Source organism: Giraffa tippelskirchi, chromosome 10, assembly GCF_054371585.1.
Source record: "Giraffa tippelskirchi isolate mGirTip1 chromosome 10, T2T-mGirTip1v1.2.pri, whole genome shotgun sequence".
Lineage (NCBI taxonomy): Eukaryota > Metazoa > Chordata > Mammalia > Artiodactyla > Giraffidae > Giraffa > Giraffa tippelskirchi.
In genome coordinates, this window is record NC_137284.1 from 130,875,312 (window position 1) to 130,895,437 (window position 20,126).

The 20,126-nt window shown below is 40.1% G+C and overlaps 1 protein-coding gene across 19 annotated transcripts in view; it reads right to left on the reverse strand.

The window, feature by feature from the left end:
* Positions 1-20,126, reverse strand: part of CADPS2 (calcium dependent secretion activator 2) — a 535,874-nt gene that overhangs the window by 100,398 nt on the left and 415,350 nt on the right. For 4 of the 19 annotated variants that reach the window (XM_081534088.1, XM_081534076.1, XM_081534080.1 and 1 more), the window contains 3 exons: positions 6,776-6,781; positions 5,085-5,103; positions 3,811-3,823 (listed from right to left, as the gene is read on the reverse strand). The exons of the other annotated variants lie outside the window; for them this stretch is intronic. In XM_081534088.1, the coding sequence (XP_081390214.1) occupies positions 3,811-3,823; positions 5,085-5,103; positions 6,776-6,781 (38 nt within the window). The remainder of the gene's footprint in view (positions 1-3,810; positions 3,824-5,084; positions 5,104-6,775; positions 6,782-20,126) is intronic. 19 annotated transcript variants of the gene reach the window in all.

Sequence of the window (20,126 nt, forward strand, 5' to 3'; positions counted from 1 at the left end):
TAAAGATAAATGTTGTCTTACATTTCTGTACTCTCTCTTTGCCTATATATAGATTGTAGGGAAGAAAAAGAAAATATTCAGATAAAGAGCTTTTTCTGTGGAACCTAAGGAGTCTTTTTTTTTTGGCAACAGATCTAGTCCCTCAGCATCTCCCTATAACTTCAGCCTTAAATGTGGAGGAGACTTTCATTTGCTCTTAATTTGTCTCCAACTGACATACAAAGATGCAGTGAAACATAGCTTGCAGTTGGTGCTTGTTCATTAAACATTTATTATATACTCACTATAGATTACAGTGTGATGCACATGGGGGTTCCCATCCTCCAACCCTGGTACACATCCTCCTAAATTCCCCTGCAGGATGAAAGCCACTAGCCCTCTTGACAGGGATCAAAGAGTAGGATGATTCTTCAGGAAAACAGTGAGCCAAACACCACAGAGTGGAGTGTGCCTACAAGGATCTCGGCTGTGGGAAGTGGGAGGAAATATAAGACATGTCCCTGCTTTGAAACAGCTCAGACTCCAAAAATCACTCCTGCTAGGATCCTTAGGCATCCATTATCCAATCTTCCCTCTGTTTCATGATCACTTCAACGTCTTCACATAAGGGTGAAGTCAAGGAGGCTCATGACTTTGCACATCAGTCTACTCCACGTGGGAACAGTTCTAGCTGTGATGGTGAGGAAACATAAGAATTTTGGAAACAGGGTAAAGACAACAGAGGTGATGGAGGGGATGTGAGAAGAGACAGTTGAGAGCAGGTACATGTGGGGGAATCAGTGGGAAGATAATCAGAAACTGAGAGCAGGTACATGTGGGGGAATCAGTGGGAAGATAATCAGAAACTGAGGCAAGTCCTAAAGGAGAAACCAATGACCTTGGTAAGAGAAAAAAGCATTTCTAGAAATGACAGAGATGTGGTGCATTTCAGTGGAAGGTGAGGATGCAGCTGGCTACAAATGCTACCATTTATTGAGAGCCAAGGATGTGTAAGGTCCAGTACCAGACCCTTCCCATGTGTCATCACACTAATTTTCCTAAAAACTTTAAGCCATTTGGCTATTTATTCATATAAGTCATAGATGAGGAAACGAGCATGGAGAGATGAGATGAAACAGCTAATACATGGTAAAGGTAAGACCTGACTTAGCATGAGCTCTTACCATCTCTGCCTTACACATGCCAGGATGGAGCAGAAACATGCTGGGGAATGATGGCTGAGGAGCCTGAGACTGGATCATGCCAGGCTTTAAGTAAGAAAATAAACAGATTTAGTAACTATATCCTATGGGACTTCCCAGGTGGCGCAGTGGTAAAGAATCTACCTGCAATGCAGGAGACATGGGTTCGATTCCTGGGTCAGGAAGATCTCCTGGAGGAGCAATGGCAACCCACTCCAATATTCATGCCTAGGAAATCCCATGGATAGAGGGGCCTGGTGGGCTACTGTCCGTGGGGTCACAAAAGAGTCAGATGTGACTGACCACACACACACACACACACACACACACACACATATCACGCAACTATATGCTATAGGTAACTTGGAGCGAATGTTTCTTCGCTGGGCTTTAGTGAAGTGAAGTCGCTCAGTCATGTCTGACTCTTAGCGACTCCATGGATTGCAGGCTACCAGGCTCCTCCGTCCATGGGATTTCCCAGGCAAGAGTACTGGAGTGGGTTGCCATTTCTTTCTTCAACTAGCATGTGAGATGAGTGCAACTGTGCGGTAGTTTGAGCATTCTTTGGCATTGCCTTTCTTAGGGACTGGAATGAAAACTGACCTTTTCCAGTCCTGAGATAGCTATTTTTTTTTTTTTTTCTCTAGCATCCTTGCATTTTAACTGGGGGCATGGTTGGTGGGCTACATGTCCAGCTCCTCTTGCAGATAGGTGTGGCCATATGACTAAGTCTCTACCAGTGGGGTGTGATTAGAATTGATACATACAGCTTCCTGGTCACTTGTCCTTCCTGTGGACTTCTTTTAAGCATTAGGTCTGATACAGGTATGCACCTTAGACCAGTTCCCAAAACCATAAGGAAGGATGTCAGAAGTTATCCGAAGACCTCTCTTGCCCAGAAGCCACATGAATGCGAAGCAGGGTAGGAAGCCGATGGGCCCCCACAGCACAAGGAGTGCGATGTACCAGCTGGAGGAGCCATAGGCCTGGCACGCCGAGTTCTGGATGGGGCCCCAGGTGTTCTAGACCAGGCCCTGCGCAAACGCCAGCAGCGAAAAGAGCAGGAGCACCAACCAGTGGATTTAGAATAAGTTAATTTTGGGGGAAATGCATTTGTGACTGTGCAGAACAAGGAAGGACTGGTGGGGGCCAGGTCTAGTGTATGGAAAATGATTGGAAGATGGTAATGGGAACAGAAAAGAAAGAGGAAGGCAGAGGGACACTTTGAGGAGAGGATTTGCAAGCATTTGTGACTGGAAATTGCAAGCCAGAGAGGACAACGACCCTGAGGTCTGCAAACTGCGCGGCTCAGAGAATGAAGACACATGGTTGATGAGACTACCAAACAGGTCTTTGGTGGGTCACCCCACATATATTGGGAGTAATTACCGTGTACATATAAAGTAAGCAAATTATTCTAAACTGAAAGGAAAGTTGTGCACTGTATTAAAATTTGCATCCACAAGGAATTAGGTCATATGGATGCTTTGAGCAGAAAACTATTGCTCATTCAAGTCATAACTTTAATGTTACCTTAAGTGTGGGACATCCTCAAAGTTTTGAGGCTGAGTGACTTATTCTTCTCTCTGAGCTCTCCTATTACAGGCTCATGAGCCTGTTATTAGACTGGGCTCAGATCAGTGAGAAACCAGGTCTCAAGATCTTGTGCTCTCACTGTCTTGAACAGACTTTGGACCATGATGGGTACTTAATGAATGTTCACGAGAATGCAGTAGTATAATTTTGGGGAATATGCATGTTAAAAACAGAATCAATACCCAAATTATTTCATTTCACTTTGTGTGGGCTTGCAAATAGCTTTTAGTCACTCACACACCAAAGGTGGATGAGACAGGAAGTCCACCGATAAAATGAAGCTGTGGTCTGAGGACACCGCTCAAAAATAAATGAAAGCTGTGTTCTTAGAGATTTTGGGGGGAAGAGTTTTCAAAATAATTTTTAATTCTCAAGATCATATCAGTTATATTCCTTAATTTTTCCATCTTTAGACTGAGGGTGCTGCATGAAATTGAGGATTCCTAACCTTAGGTTTGAGGGAATCCTTGAACCCCTTAAAGTTATATGCTAATTTTTGTGTCTAGAGGCATTTTTTCGGTAGTGAAGAGTCACGACTCTCAGATTCTCAAAGTAGTCCATGAGCCACACAAATGATAAGAATCACTGAACCATATACTTTCTAAGATTGCTTCCATCTAAGAGAGTCTACGCTTCCTATCGATTTTGGGCTTTACCTATATTGGGTTATATTATTTCAACTTCATGAGGAAAGGGAAAGGCAACAAAATGTAATTGTTTTGATCACAGAAGGGAAATTTATTTCTCCTACATACTTTAGAACATTATTTACTGAACCCCTAAAACCACTCTGCCAGTTAGGGAATCAGGACCCCCATCTCCAGATTAGGAAAAAGAGTCTTAGAGAGGTTAAAACAGTAGTAATACAATAACTTGAATTCTTTTCCACTCAATTCTCTGAATAGGATTAACATACACATATACACACTCAACTAAATATATATATATAAATAAACTCAGTTTATTCAATATAAATAAACTATATTTATTCAATATAAATAAACTTCTAAATAAACTCAGAAGTTTATTTAACATAAACTCGTCCACTTTTATTTAACATAAACTTCTGAAATAGCTGAAAGTTTGAGCTTATAAAGTCACCATATCCTTAGCCACAAGTAGGCAATAATAGAAAAGAACCAAGGAAGCTACCTGAAAACTTATCACATGTGAATATGTTTACGTGTGCATATGTCAAAACCAGCTTTTACATTTGACATTCTCTTAAGGAATAACTCAGAGTACCTTGTGTTCTACTGAAACTTAAAAACAGTCTGAAACATTTTCTTCTAGATTAAATTTACTGAGAGTCTCAAAACTTCGTACTTGAACATAATGGCCACTCTAACACTTTAAATAAATAGCATTTTTATCAAGCACACTATGTATGCCATCTCTGGCTGCCACTCATTTGACTACTGCCAAGAAGTTTAATGCATTTTGTAGTCAGAAGTCTATTAGATAACAAGGTTATCAATAGCGCCATTAAAATTCTGAATGCTGTGAATATTTGAGAAATCACCCTTAAAATGTCCACTTCCCTCTTTTTGTAACATTTCTACAGCATTACAGATGCGTCAGTATTCTTCAAGCTTCAACATCAAGTTGCTGATAGTTGTAATACGTTTCAAACAGTGATATTTAAAAAAAATGGATACCTAAAGTAGCAAGATTTCTTGATGAATTTCAAAGTATTGCTCTTGGCTAAGATAGTTTTTCATTCTGGAACACTTTTACTTTTCTGTGATAACACTTCTTGGCTCCTCAAAGCAATTCCTTTTAATTATGTGTTGTTTAGTCACTGAGTCATGTCTGACTCTATTGCGACCCCATGGATGGTAGCTCACCAGGCTCCTCTATCCACAGGATTTCCCAAGCAAGAAAACTGGAGTAGATTGCCATGTCCTTCTCCAGAGGATCTTCCTCAGCCAGGGATTGAACCCGTGTCTCCTGCATTGGCAGGCAGATTCTTTACTCCTGAGTCACCAAGGAAGCCCTTTAATTATGTACCTCTGTACATTTAAGAGGGGCTTCCCAGGTGGCTCACTGGTAAAGCAGCTCCTGCCAATGCAGGAGACACGGGTTCTATCCCTGGCTCAGGAAGATCCCCTAGAGGAGGAAATGGCAACCCACTCCAATATTTTTGCCTGGAAAATCCGATGCAAAAGGAGCCTGGTGGGCTACAGACCAAAGACAGACACAATTGGGCGTGCATGCAGACACAACTGAGCATGTCATTTAAAAACACAGCTTGACTACCGTGCATTAGTATGCTTTAACTTTGCTCCCCTGCTTCAAATAGGGTGCACATTCTCAGCATCCTTTCCTTGGCTGCCTCCCTCCCTGCCACTGCCTGTCAAAGTTCCTTGTGGATACACATTGATGCGCATGGTTAAGCTTGTAAGGGAACATAGGAAGAAGACTAGTCTAAAGGTCATTTAGTCCATTTTTCTCCATATAAGATATACAGAGATTTGAAACGTATTTGACCTTAACTTTTAACAGAATGACTATATCTGTACTTGCAGCTAAAGAAGAAATAGAACTCAAGATAGTATTGGATTGAGGGCTATGGTGATAATCCCATCATAGTACTGCCTTGTCTTTCTCCTTCGTGTCTAGATCATGACAACTAGCCAGAGTGCACCAACAATAGTTACCATATATGTGCTAAGATTTCTTGCTGGTTCTTCACCATCCCCAGATTTTTTGACCCTGAATTTGATTCAACAAACATATATTGCATGTAAGATATTGTATTAATAACTGAGGGTATAGAATGATGAACAGAACTTTTGCCTTCAGTGAATTTATGTATCTCTTTCCCTAATCAGCTTATAAGGTAGAGGACAGAGCTGCATCCCATCCCTTTTTGGTCAATAAGAGGAAGTTCTACAAAAAAAGCTCTGACAGAGAGTGAATTAAATGTATTCACTATGCATGGAAAGAAATAGGATCAAAGATATACCAAAAAAAAAAAGGCATTTAATTGCTTGTGTATAATACATGGAGTTCTTCAGAATCAAATTATCCTCTTGGTGGGTGTGTGTTTGAGTTCAGATACTTTAGATCAGAGAAAGTTAGCTGCAGGCTGACACCGAAGTCGCCCATCTTTCCCCTCCTCCCATCCAAAGAAAAAGAACTCACTTACTCTTCTGCTGTTTCTCCCTCCCTCTAAACGACAAAAATCAGATGAATGAGGAGAAAGCCCTGACATTCAGGAGGTAACTGAGGAGAGAAGCTTGTACACCTGAAGAAGAGATGCTGGGGAGAAATGCAGGTCCTGGGGAGAAAAGGACAAATAAAGAAATAAAAAAAGAAAGAGGAAAGAGGGGGAGGAAATAGAGAAATGACCATCATCTAGAGAAAGGCGTTAAAGGAAGGTGTACAGCTTGTTCCAAGTAAGGAGATGGGCAACATGGAAGCATCTACATGGGACACTGTGGAGACCGAGACAGGGAGCCTGTGCCTTGTGAGGTTCAACTAAACAAGGAGGCTGGCCCAAGGGTACAACAACCGAGTTCTTCTACCTGAAACCCCAAAGGTCATTCAGTAGCAAGGACTGTAGGCACTCTCTCTGTGGACTGCTGATCAGAAAACTTATCTACCCACAGACTCTGCTAAGAAATTTCCTTGTGCCCCTCCTCCACCAAAGTATTGGGCTGGCCAAAAAGTTCATATGCGTTTCCGTAACATTTCATGGAAAAACCCAAATGAACTTCTTGGCCACCTATTGGCCAACCCAATAGATGGTGACTGCTCTTGTCACCCTCCTCACCCTCTTATGAAAATACAGGGCAGTATCATATTACGGACATATGCTGCACACTGCTATGTACACATACATGGTTTATACCAATTAGAGAGATCAGAAATTGCTCCATCTGAGCTACCGCCTCTGTTAAATGCCTTTTTCCATTCATACATCCTTTAGGCCAGCCCAGCTGGCTCAGGGAATTTCTACTGGCTCCCCAGCCTGTCTTAATTTGAATCTTAACTATTGTCTGGGGTCAATGTTCTCTCTGTGCATGTGATTTAGATGGAGAACACAACTGGAAAATGTAAATTTTATTGAGATTTTCTGACCTACCCTCTAGCTCCAGGCATGGCAACCTGATAAGAGATACAGTGCCAGAGTCTAGTACAGCTAGGCCCTTGGGGGGGTCCTACCCCTGGTCAGACCTCAATACTCATGGGTCTTTATATCCCAAGAGGGAAGGAGGGCAGGAGATCAAATACTTTCCCATTAAATAAAACAACCACTCCTCCTCCCACCTGTCTGCCACTTTAGAGCTTATGACTAGATGAGATGATTTTGGGGGAAATGCTCTCAACTTAGTCCCCTAGAGGGAAGAGAATACAACCTGCTGGCTAAAAAGACCATCCTAGAATCTAGGGGAAAGGTGTTGCCCAAATCTGAATCCCATATCCCCAACCTGATCTATATCTGCTTAGGATATGTCTCCCCCAAACCTGGCACTGTTAACTGTTGCAAAAGGATGGCTTATCACTGACTCTCTCTTGAACTGTCTTAATGCAACCTATTATGGTTCTATGAGTTCCAGATGGGCTTCCCTGGTGGCTTAGTAGTAAAGAACCTGCCTGCCAATATAGGAGATACGGGTTCAGTCCCTGCAAGATCCCCTGGAACAGGAAACGGTTACACTCCAGTATTCTTGCCTGGAGAATTCCATGGACAGAGGGGCCTGGTGGGCTACCATCCATGGGGGGTCACAAGTCAGACAAGACCTAGCTACTGAGCATGTACTCACACACCCTGAGTGCTAGACGTAATACATAGCTCTAATCAATGAATTGAGTGTCTTCAGTATAGGTCTGTGATTCACAACTTCATCATGCACCAGAATCACCTGGAGGGCTTCTTGAAACACAGATTGATAACACCACCCCCAGAGTTTTAGATTCAGTAGCTCTCATGTGGGGGTCAAACAATTCACAGGTCCCAGGAGGTGCTGGTCTGGGGAATGCACTTTGACAACTATTAGTGTTTATGAAAAACAAGGATGACCTGTTGAAACTTCAAATTATTTCTTCCTTTACCTGCAGTCAAGCTACATGTTTACATAAGTTTCATTTTAGAAAAAAGGTGACTTTATTCTGTAGGATCAGAACACACTATCCCTTTCTGTAATATTATTCCAGATAGGATGAGGTATAATTTTGGATAATCCTTAGGTGGATGAAAATAATCTGGAATGCCTCCCTATAGCCATTTACAATCCATGAGAATACCAATGCCACAGATGTTTGAAAACAATAGGCCTGTGGCTTCCTAATTCCAAGACTCCCTTTGGGGCCAACTTGTTTAATGACCCTGTCATTTAAAGCAACAGTTGCAGTTAATAGCTCCTTGGAATTAACCATGCTAATGATACAGTGCTTTCAAATAACAGTCCTGTGGTCACAGATATATTAAATACTTTACCTGGATTGTCTCTCGCATCAATAAATCCATTTTTAAGGAAATGGTTGGCTATAGAGCACAGGAGAATTGGACACTGGATTATAGACAATGGCAGCCAAATTGAATCCAACTGAGCAACCTCCATAAGCCACAGCCAGTGATCTATGAGTGACAGGCCAGAAAAAGTCAGATAGATTTGAAGGTAAATGTCAGTGACACTTGGTGAAACTTTCTTGAGGAATATGGAGGAATCGTCTCCTCTTAAGATCTTTTTTTTTTAAAATTTTATCTTATTTATTATTCATTTACTTGGCTGCTCTGGGTCTTAGCTGTGGCACGCCAAGTCTTTGATCTTGGTTGCAGCATGCAGAATCTTTAGTTGTGACATGTGAACTCTGAGTTGCTGCATGTGGGATGTAGTTCCTGGACCAGGGATCGAACCCTGGCCCCCTGCCCTGGAAGAGTGGAGTCTTAGTCACTGAACTGCCAGGGAAGTCCCTTCTCTTAAGATTTTAAAGTGAGGAATGATTGTGATGGAATTACAGAGAGAGGACTATTAAGATCCATATATAACCAGTTGAGTATTATTTGGTTTAACATTTGTCACAGGCTTCTAATATGTGACTTCTGAGAGTGGAGAAACAGGGGAGTTGCCTGGTGGGCTACTGGTCAAGGTTTCGGGGGTTTCACTGCTGTGGCCCTGATTCCATCCCTAGGTCAGGAACTGAGATCCCACAAGCTGCAAAGTGGCCAAAAAAAAAAAAAAGGCATGGAGAAACAGATTCCCTGATTTGAGTTTTATTCAAGTTTAACTTAGTCCTTTCAGCTATTGAGACTCTGACTTTCTTCAAATCTGTGAAACTAGAAGATCCAAGATCTCACCCGAAATGAAAATCTGCAGTGTTGCTGACTGCAAAGGTTATGAAGGCTTGAAAGAGAAGAAAACTTTTTTATGTGCATATTTACTTTGGCCTGGTTAGCTCTCGCTAGAACTATGTGGAAGGATTCTAATGACAGCAGAATTTTTTTCCATTGGCAGTTCTGACAGCTAATAACTGTACAACTGGTGCTTTTCTAAAGACAAGTCTTCAGCCATGAAATCTATCTGTATCTTACACGCACAGACATATCAATACATTCAGCAGCTGAAACTGAGAAATGGTTCCTTTCCTGGTTTTACTGCTCTCTCTCTCTCTCACACACACACACACACCATGGACTTCCCTTCCCTGATGGTTCACCAGGTAAAGAATCCACCTGCAATGCAGGAGACAAAGGAGATGTGGATTTGATCCCTGGGTTGGGAAGATCCCCTGGAAGAGGAAAATGTTAACCCACTCCAGTATTCTTGCCTGGAAAAATCCCATGGACAGAGGAGCCATGCGGGCTACGGTCTAAAGGGTCACAAAGAGTTGTACATGACTGAGCAAGCAAGCACACACATGTATATATCATATTTATTTCTCCTCAATATAACTCAGATTCAGAAATTGAAAACCATCAGAATAATCTCAATTATAGTAACTGTCACATCAATACTAAATTATCATATAATTAAGGCCTATAGCATTTTAAATTTCATGCCTAGTCCTTCCAGTCTTCTAATTGAAAGTGAAAGTGAAAGTGTTAAGTCACTCAGTTGTGTCAGACTCTGAGACCCCATGGACTGTATCACACCAGGCTCCTCTGTCCATAGAATTCTCCAGGCCAGAATATTGGAGTGGGTAGCCTTTCCTTCTCCAGGGGCTCTTCCTGACCCAGGGATCGAACCAGGGTCTCCTGCATTGAAGGCAGATTCTTTACCATCTGCACTACCAGGGAAGTCCCAAGAATAGAGGTAATCAGAAGACATTTACCTAAAACAAACAGCCTTTCCATGGTCATTCATTACATTCCTACATAAAGGGAGGAACTTCATACCTCCATATTCATCCTTCTCCTGGCCCTATACTCTTCTTTCCATTGGAGAAAGTCTGCCTGTGAAGAATGTGGGTTAAGTAAGCAGGATCCAGTGAGGCAATGGGGGTGAAGATGGTTTGTTCAGTAATGAGCAATGGTCAATGAGAAAGGCATCGCAGAGGCTTGCCAGCTGGAAGACAAGCTGAAGGAGAAGAAATGAGAAGTTTTCTAGACACAGCAACCACAATTGAAGATTTGTAGCCTTGGATACTAAGAAATTAGTCAAAAGATCTTTAAGAAATTTTTTGTTTTGACGTTCACCATTTTAAAAAAAGTCTTTATTGAATGTGTTACAAGATTGCTGTGTTTTATGTTTTGGGTTTCTGGCCATAAGCCATGTGAAATCTTAGCTCCTTAATCAGGGATTGAACCTGTACACCCTACTTTGGAAGGCAAAGTCTTAACCATTGGACCACCAATGAAGTCCCTAGTCAAAAGATTTTGATGTGTGTCTGTCTTTGTTTCCCTTGACACATAATCAAGATCTGTTAGGGCAGCCAGCCCATGCATTAGTGGTGATAATGTATTTGAAGCCATGATTTGGAAAAAGTCTCCTAGTTGGGCAAGTATACAGACCAACTGAAGACAGTAGGGTTGGGCTTGGTGACCTCCTGAGTACATCTACGGTTGCTAGTAACCTCCTGGGTCTGCCTGCCACCATGAATGTGTGTGCGTACACACACATGCCTTAGGGATATTTTATAGGTTTCCCTTTTGAAAAAACACAATCCAGCAATACATATTCTTTGATTAGGTCTTTTAAATTGAGTGCTTGAAGCTATATGGCCACTTTGCTATGGGCTACAAGATGTCTCCCTAATTTCCCAAACTAGTTATCTGTCTAAGGCTTTGAGCACTTACACACTCTGTTGAGAAATAAAGAGGTGAAATCTGTCAGTTTGCATTACTCTGGTTTTGTCCAAGTGAAAAGACTTTTTAATACATCTAAACTACTCGGATTAACAAGGTGCTACAGGAGCCACACTGCTGCCTGTCACTTGGTTTGCCTGTTGACATGTGTTAGTAAATAAATAAGAGGGTCATCAATCAGTTGGTTGCAAAACCTGGATTTAGAGAATGATAAATTCGACAGAATCGCTCAGGAAAGCTAGTTATTTCAAGACTACATTTATCTGTGAGCCACATTCTATACAAAAATAAAAATAAAACACAAAAAAATACATGACACACTGTCAAGTGCGCTGAATAAACTGACATCCTTTCTGAGACCTTTTAGGTAACAGGTGTTGAACACTTGTAATGAGATTTCCATGCATCTTCAGAGGAAGGAGATAAGATTTTAGCAAGAGCTGTTCAGAGTATTACGGAGCACGGCCAAGGGAATAGTTCTCATGGAGGAATGCTCTGAAGGAGACATTACATAAATGTTTTGTTTTCTCAGCAGATGCTTATGTTCTCACTAAGAAATTTACAGAAGGCAAATATTCACCCAAGAGAAGCTTTTGGAAGGCTGTAACTTTTCCAGATCCTGAGGAATCTGGGGTATATTTAATTAAGTACTCCTGATGCTTTATCTTGGGTATTTACCACATATTATTTTACAAATCTTCCTTTGAAATGTTGAGAGTCAATATGATTCATGGAGCTCTCAAGGTAGCATTTCAGAGTATGTGAAGTATTTTTTTTTTTTCAAGCATAAATGGTTGGTTAACAATTCTGCATAGAAAATAAAGTTACTAAATTGGAAATTTGGAAAACTGAGGAAGTGAAAAGGTAAAAATGTTGCTTGATTATAGTTAACAATAAAAAGAAATGAAACATTTACAGTAGTAGACGTTTTCTGTAATACTCTGATGTCTTAAATCTGTCTGGAGACCGTGTTTGTTCTTAGAGACAGATTCAGTTTCTCTTAATCCATTTAGCTGCTGCTGCTGCTGTCTTTTTAACATTCCTGGAACAGCCTATCTTTCCAGAGTGATTTGTGGTCCCACTGTATTCCGGATGAAGCACATCAATCTCCCATTTACACACCCCTCTGTCTCTACGTTCCTGTTCTGAGTATCTGGTTGATCCTGGGCTTTGGGGATTGTTTTATAATTTGTCTCAGTATGTGGCAAGGCAAGGCTCTACACTGTTTTGCTTTTTCCTTAAGTTAATACAGTTTTCCTGTACCCTTTATTCTTTTATTTAAATTTTGAAGTAACTTTATCAGTCTTTCCTAAAATCCTGGAATTCTAATGGACGTTGCAGTGAAATTATAGATTAACTTGGGGGGGAGAGTTTATATATTATTAAGTCATCTCTCTTAAGGACATGAACTGTCTCTATATCTATTTAGATTACTCGCTGTGACCTTTATTTAAATTTCAAAGTTTTCTTTATAGAAGTCTAGCAAGTTCTGTATAGTCTGGCTGGATACCTTAGAGTTTGGTGGCTACTGTGAAAGGTACCTTGTCTATCCATCTCTCTACCTAGTAGAATGATGGTGCAAAGTAGTATTTCTGAGTGTGGTCTATGAACCACTGTGGATCCCCAACACCTTTTGGGGGGCCTGCATAGTCAAAAGTACTTTCATAATAAGATGTTTTGCCTTTAAATTCTGTTGACATTTACACTAATGGTGCAAAAGCAAAAACAGTTTTAGTAGGTAAAACTGTTGTTACCTCACCATGAATCAAGGCTTAAGGTGCTAAATTATACTTCTCATGTATTCTTTATCACCGTGTACTCAAGAAAAAAATGCTGGTTTTACATAGGAATGTCTGATGGAAGAGTAAAAATTATTAATTTTATTGAATTTCTACCCTTGAGTATACATTTAAAAAAATACCATCTGTGACAAAATGAGAAATTTGTGTCAAGTGCTTTTGAATACTGAAGCACAGTGACTACCTCAGGGAAAAGTGTTTGTATGACTGTTTCAGTCCAAGGCTGAGCTAATTGCATTTTATTCTTTCACAGAGAACCATTTTTAGTTGAGAACTACTGACAAAGTATGGTTATTCAGACTTGGAAATGTGGTAGATGTTTTCTGAAAAATGAAGTAAACTTGTCACTTTAAGGAAACAACAGATAGTATTTGTTGCCAGTGACAAAATGGAAGCTTTCAAGCAAAGGTAGAATTTTAGAAAACATATCTGTCATGAGCTTGATAGCTTCCCAATACTTTAAGGCTCTTTTGATGAGTCAGGGGTGATACTAACAAGGGTGATTTTTTCAGTATTACATAATATTTGTTAATATTAAAAAGATCACAAGTCACTGTATATTTTTCAAATGGTCAATACTTGGTGTTAAAAATTATACAAGGTGAAAGATGTATTCAAAATACATGATAAATCAATGGAACTTAATGAAACATCATGAAGAGTTTACTGATTTGGCTTCAGATTCCACATTTCAATTAACCTATAACAAACTTCCACTTGCTGAGAAGAAAGCTCATGATTATATGAAAAGTTTACTAACACTTTTCAGCTACAATAAGTTTGAACCTGGATATTTTTCCTGTCTTAACCAAAAATAACACATTGCATTAGACTGAATGCAGAAGCATGTATGAGAATCTAGATGTTTTCAATTAGGGAAGCAATTAAAAGACATGTACAAAAAGGTAAAACACTGTTATACTTCTCACAACATAGTTTTTTGTTTGTTTTTTGGACATTTTTTCTTTTCATAAAAATATTTTATGTTAACAAGTAATGGGTTTGTGTTTATTTTTAAACAACATTTTATACATTTGTTTTGCTTCTAGTATGGTAAATATTGGTAGATACAACCTCGATAAACAAAAGCTCTTTGGGATCTGCATTAATTTTTAAGAGTATAATAGGTCCCCAAATTATAAAGTTTGAGGACCACTGGTGTAGAGAAAGGCAACTGATTTTAACAGGCTGACTTTACAACCTTGATGAATTCTAGTATATAATAGGTTCTATTTAGATCCTGCAGAATACTCCAGGGAAGATGATCATTTGCAAACAACAGTGGTTTTATCTCCTCTCTTTCCATTCTTTTGATTCACTTTTTTTTTCATTCCTCTTAGGTAGAGAGTCTGAGACTCAGTATTAAGAAAAATGATAATGTAGGTATTTGTCTTATTCCTACTCCTAGAAAATGACTTTAAATTTTCTTCATTAAATATCCACTGTAGGTATTTTTCTATATGAATTTTACCAAGCTAAGGAACTCTTTCTAAGCTAATGGTCTAATCTTTTTGATGCCAAAGTGTTGAACTGTTTCACCCTTTTAAAAATATCTATTGAGATCATATGATCTTTAAGTTTTTTAGTTTTTGGTGTTGAACCACTTTTACATATTTGAAACAAATCTAACTGATTATGATATGTTATTTTCCAAATACACTGCTGGATTTGTGAGCTAATATATCTAGGAAATTTATATATATGCTTATAATGAAAAGGACCTATAATAATTCTCTCTTGTTCTATTGTCTTTGTCAGGTTTTGGAATCAAGATTATGCTTGTTATATGAACTGAACTTCCCTCATTTCCCATTTTACTGAACTTATTTTGGAGAGGAATTATTTGTTCCTTAAAAGTTTGGTAGAATTTACCTCCCCAAACAACTGTTCTTAGAGATTTGGGGATGGGAGGTTTTTGACAACTACTTCATTTTCTTTAAAATTAATGGCCATTTAAGTTTTGTTTCTTGGGCTGATTTTACCAATATACAGCTTTTTGAGAAATGTATCAATTTCTGACTTTTAATTTTTGTATTTGTTCACAATACGTTTTGAGTATTTTCTGTCATGTGTCTCTAGTTCATTTTTGTTTTCATACTGTATTTATCTGCATTTTTTCCTAAGTAGTCTGATAGAAGTCTATCTTACTCTATTTCTATTCTTTATAACACTTATATTTTTCTTTTGTATTGTCTACTTATTTCTCCTTTCTTGTTGCCCTCCTTCTAATTGCCTAGGTCACTAGCAAGTTTTTCAGCTGTATTCATCCTATATCCTGTTTTTCTTACAAGCATATTATTTTCATACCCAATATTTCTACTCAGTTTTTCACTACTGCTAGTCGCTGCATCATATTGCTAAGCATCTTCCTGTATTGTTTGAGAATATTATGCTCAGTTTAAATTTTTCCTCCACCAGTTCCAGGTAATACATATTACTTATTGTCTTTACTAAGAGCTGCACTCCTTAGGAGTCTAGTAATTTTGGATTGAGAGCTCAAGATCATTTGGAAGTACAGAGAATAGGGTGATGGGTGGGCCTAGGCCCTTTGCAGGGACTTTGAAAGGAGAGAATCTTACTCTTTGGAGTAGAGAGTCCCAGACAACACAGAACCAATACTGATAAATTCCCTTTTCATACTAATCCATCAGGCAACTCCTATGGATAGGGCTTCACCATTGATTTGTTAGATTTAAAGCAACAGCACTTGGTTAATAGTCTCCTTAGCTTTAGTTCAATAGGCTAGAGGGCTGGGGTGCAGAAGAGTGAAGGGATGAGTTGGGGTGGCTCAGCTCTTTCCTGCTTTCATCAGGCTCTCACTGCAGCACAGCTGAGCCCCTGTCCTGATAATATCGCAGATCTTGGCCACCTGACCTACTGCTACCAATCCCAATGACAAGAGGTAAGGAAATGGATGTCTCAAGGCAACGTGGGGGGAGGCAGGAGCAGAATTTAAAAGTTTCCCTCCCTCCCCTTCTCCTCCTGACCAGCCATACATCAGACTAGGGTAACTAACTCCCCAGCAGACAGACTGGTGAGACTGGAAGGCAATCTTCTTTGGCAAAGCACAGTGAAACTTCTTTGGGCAAAGTGGAATGAAAGTGAGTGAAACGAAGGTGAGATTATACCCTACTCTTTGGATGACAGCTGAAAGGAGGCAGAGCTCAAGATAAGGTGTTTTGTAGGGAGATACCAATGTTATAAATGGAAGGTAAATAATGTAAAGGAAGACAGAGGTACAAGCCACAGGAGAAAGAAGGGATATATGATGGAACAAAATACCTCCGGAAAGGGGTAGGTAGAATTGGGGTCGACATCACAGGTGGATGAGTTGGCCTTGAAGAGAAGATAACTCATCCCCTGATGATGCAGAAGAGAAGAGACAAGCGGGTGTGAGTAACAGGAAGTTTACAGCTACAGAGCTAGAAAGCTGAGGCTTACAGTGCCCTTTACAAGTCTAAAAGGGACTGACTTCCCTTAAAAAATCTTAAACTTAGGTGTCACTGAAACTTAGGGTCATGTTCCTATGATAGTCTAACCTGGAAAGGGAACATTGTTCATGATTGAATCAGGTTTTCATTCTTTTATATATGGAATACGCTATGATTGTCTCTGAAACTGTCCTTATCTATTGCAATTCACACTCAAAACAGAATAAAATAATAACTGAGAAAAAGAAGGATGACTCACTGACAGAGAGACTGATGTTCAAGGAAAAGTTCTGCTCACTTAGGTCACAAGAGACTTCATGGCATGACAAGTCATTCAGCACTGGCAATATTAACCCCAATATAAAGGACAGAAGCCAAAAGCAGAAGGTAGTATGACAGCACAGCCAACAGTTGCTTTAGATGGAGCAGTACATACTAATGCTTTCCCAGAATTAAACGAAGGTCAATTAGGAAGGACATTAGAGGAATGCAGACCCAGAACTAATTTTAGAGGAGACAGGGCTAAGTGTCCTGAAATGTCTCCATGCTGGACCTAGAGATTGTCATGCCGAGTGAAGGAAGTCAGACAGAGAAAGAGAAATGTCATATGACATCCCTTATGTTCGGAATCCAAAAAGAAATGATACAATGAACTTATTTACAAAACAAAAACAGACTCACAGACTTAGAAAACAAACTTATGGTTGCCAGGGGGGAAGAATGGGGAAAAGAGATAGTTGGGGAGTTTGGGATGGAAATGTCCACACTGCTATATTCAAAAAGGATAACCAACAAGGACCTAGTGTACAGCACAGAGAACGCTGCTCAATGTTACGTGGCAGCCTGAATGGGAGGGGAGTTTGGGGGAGAATGGACACATGTATATGTACGGCTGAGACCCTTTGCTATCCTCCTGAAACTATCACAACATTGTTAACTAGCTGTTCAGTTCAGTCGCTCAGTTGTGTCCGACTCTTTGCAACCTCATGGATTGCAGCACACCAGGCTTCCCTGTCCATCATCAACTCCCAGAGCTTACTCAAACTCATGTCCATTGAGTCGGTGATGCCATCCAACCATCTCATCCTCTGTCGTCCCCTCCTCCTCCTGCCTTCAATCATTCCCAGCATTAGGGTCTTTTCAAATGAGTCAGTTCTTTGCATCAGGTGGCCAAAGTATTGGAGTTTCAGCTTCAGTACTCCAATATAAAATAAAAAGTTGAAAAGACATGTCTCCATGCTTTGTCAGAATGCTTGTCCTTTGGTAACTAAAGCTGTGGATCAACAGTGGGTGCAGAGGTCCTAGGAGGGTTGAAAGCACTGGCACCATGCTGCCACTGGCATACAAGGGTGCACCTCATGTCTTCATTTGACTTTTCACTTAGTTGGTTAGTGACCTGAGTGTACAGAGAGCTAATGAGCAACTGTACCACACACTTGTACTCTGTCCTAAGCTGATGGAAGATACACACAGAACATTAAAGCTCTGTCAGACGTAAGCAAATCATGCCTTCACTTGCCTCTTCTAGTCAATAATCCCTGCAACTCCTGCCTGTTATGTTCCCAAACTGGCTTTGGATATATGGGAATGAATCTGCCAACACTGTCATCAGTTGGCTAATTGACATGAACACAAATTTTATAGTGATGGTGCTTATCTTGAGTGTTTAGTGAGTTGGTGGGAGAGAAAAGTTGAGGCAAATAAACATACTGCTGCTGCTGCTGCTAAGTCGCTTCAGTCGTGTCCGACTCTGTGCGACCCCATGGACGGCAGCTCACCAGGCTCCGCCGTCCCTAGGATTCTCCAGGCAAGAATACTGGAGTGGGTTGCCATTTCCTTCTCCAGTGCATGAAAGGGAAAAGTGAAAGTGAAGTCGCTCAGTCGTGTCCGACTCTTAGCGACTCCACGGACTGTAGCCTACCAGGCTCCTCCATCCATGGAATTTTCCAGGCAAGAGTACTGGAGTGGGGTGCCATTGCCTTCTCCGATAAACATACTAGCAATCCTCATTTATTCCAGATTGGATGAGGAAATAGTCAAAATTTATATTCCTTGCATAATACTTAAAAAGAATATGGTCTTAATACTTTCTGTACATGCACCATATAGAATAAAGCCAATGGTGTGGCAAGGAGGTGTGAAAGACATCAATATATTGACAAGAACATGCTGATAAAAATAGTTTAAAATTAACATTTCAATAGTATCACCCTAGCTGATAGAATCAAAGTAATTTATAGCTATCAGAAAACAATTATCTTCTTAGGTAATTTAAATATTTTATTGACCCCCTGAAAAATACTCACAGCTTTTCCTTATATATAGTGCAAAAATGAATTTTAATTTGATCACTATCTAGATAATCAGAGATACTAACTCAGGGTAGCTCAAAAAGAAAAGCTTTACAGATTTATATGATTTTCTCAAATATCTTAAAGAAAATGACAACAGGTCATTCTCTCTGTTTTAGAGTAAGAAATTGTATCAATCAATTTGTTCCTAAACCATCAGGTGAAATCATCAGAAGCAGAAATGGTCACTGAGGTTTTTATTTTCAGTCTAAGATCCCAGAGTCCAAGTCATATTGTTCTAATAGGCTAGAGAGAAATTCTTCAATTCTTTAATTTTATTATTTTCAAGGTAAGGACTTTGGGCGTCCCTGGTGGCTCAGATGGTAAAAAATCTGCCTGCATGCAGGAAACCCAGATTCAATCCCTGGGTCAGGAAGATCCCCTGGAGAAGGGAATAGCAACACACTCCAGTATTCTTGCCTGTAGAATTTCATGGACAGAGGAGACTGGCAGGCTACAGTCCATGGGGTTGCAAAGAGTCAGACATAGCTGAGCAACTAACAATTCCATTTCCACTTGTTTCTTTTAGTACACAAATTACCTCTTGAAAAGTGTTGTCAGGCTTTATGGGAATGCAAGATTTCAGGTCTATTACTTAGACATTGTAGCCTGAGTTCATGGTAACACGTAATCCTTCCAAAATTTAAAAGTGAAATTTGTAAGGAAACTCAAAAAAACTTTGATGAGAGTAAACTGTTATGTTGTCCTGGAAATATTAGAAAGAAATTATTCATTAACAAAAAATTTTTCATCAACTCTACAGTTAATATACTTACTTCTGTACACACATGTCTTTAAGTAGAATGTGTGTGCGTCCTAAGTTGCTTCAGTTGTGTCTCTTTGTGACACCATGGACTCCTCTGTCCAGGAGATTCTCTGTCCATGGGATTCTCCAGGCAAGAATACTGGAGTGGGTTGCCATGCCCTCCTCCAGGGGATCTTCTACAACCAGGGATCAAACCTGCATCTCCTGGGGCTCCTGCACTGCAGGAGGATTCTTTACTGATTTCATATATTTATTATTTACCGCTCCACTTTGACAATTAAAATGCCACCCAGATGGCAAACACATCCTAATGACGTAAGGAGGGCTGCAGTGCAACTTCCCCACTCAAAGAAAGCAAGCAGTGCAGCCTTCTGGGAAAGCATGTCTCTCCTGTTCAGCTGAGACCTTGAAAATGAGAGCACTAGGGGGTTAGAGCCGGGAACCTGGCAACAAGGGCCCAGACAGATCCCCACTGCATAAAGCCTCTGCGTGTTCATTCCATGCTACCTTCTGTTCAGGGCACCTCCACGTATTGAGATTCACAAGGAGCTTGGGTACCAAACTGATGTAAAACATCTCAGGTCAAGGCAAGCTCTAAGGAGAGGTCTCCCTCCTCTTTCATTGTAAGTCACAAAATGTTATGTAGTTTTTAGAAGAAAGCAGAGATGGTTATTAGACATTTTATAGTTGTTCCTGTCCATTAAAAAATTCCTTGAATTAAAGAACAAATGGATTCTTCTTTAAAAAT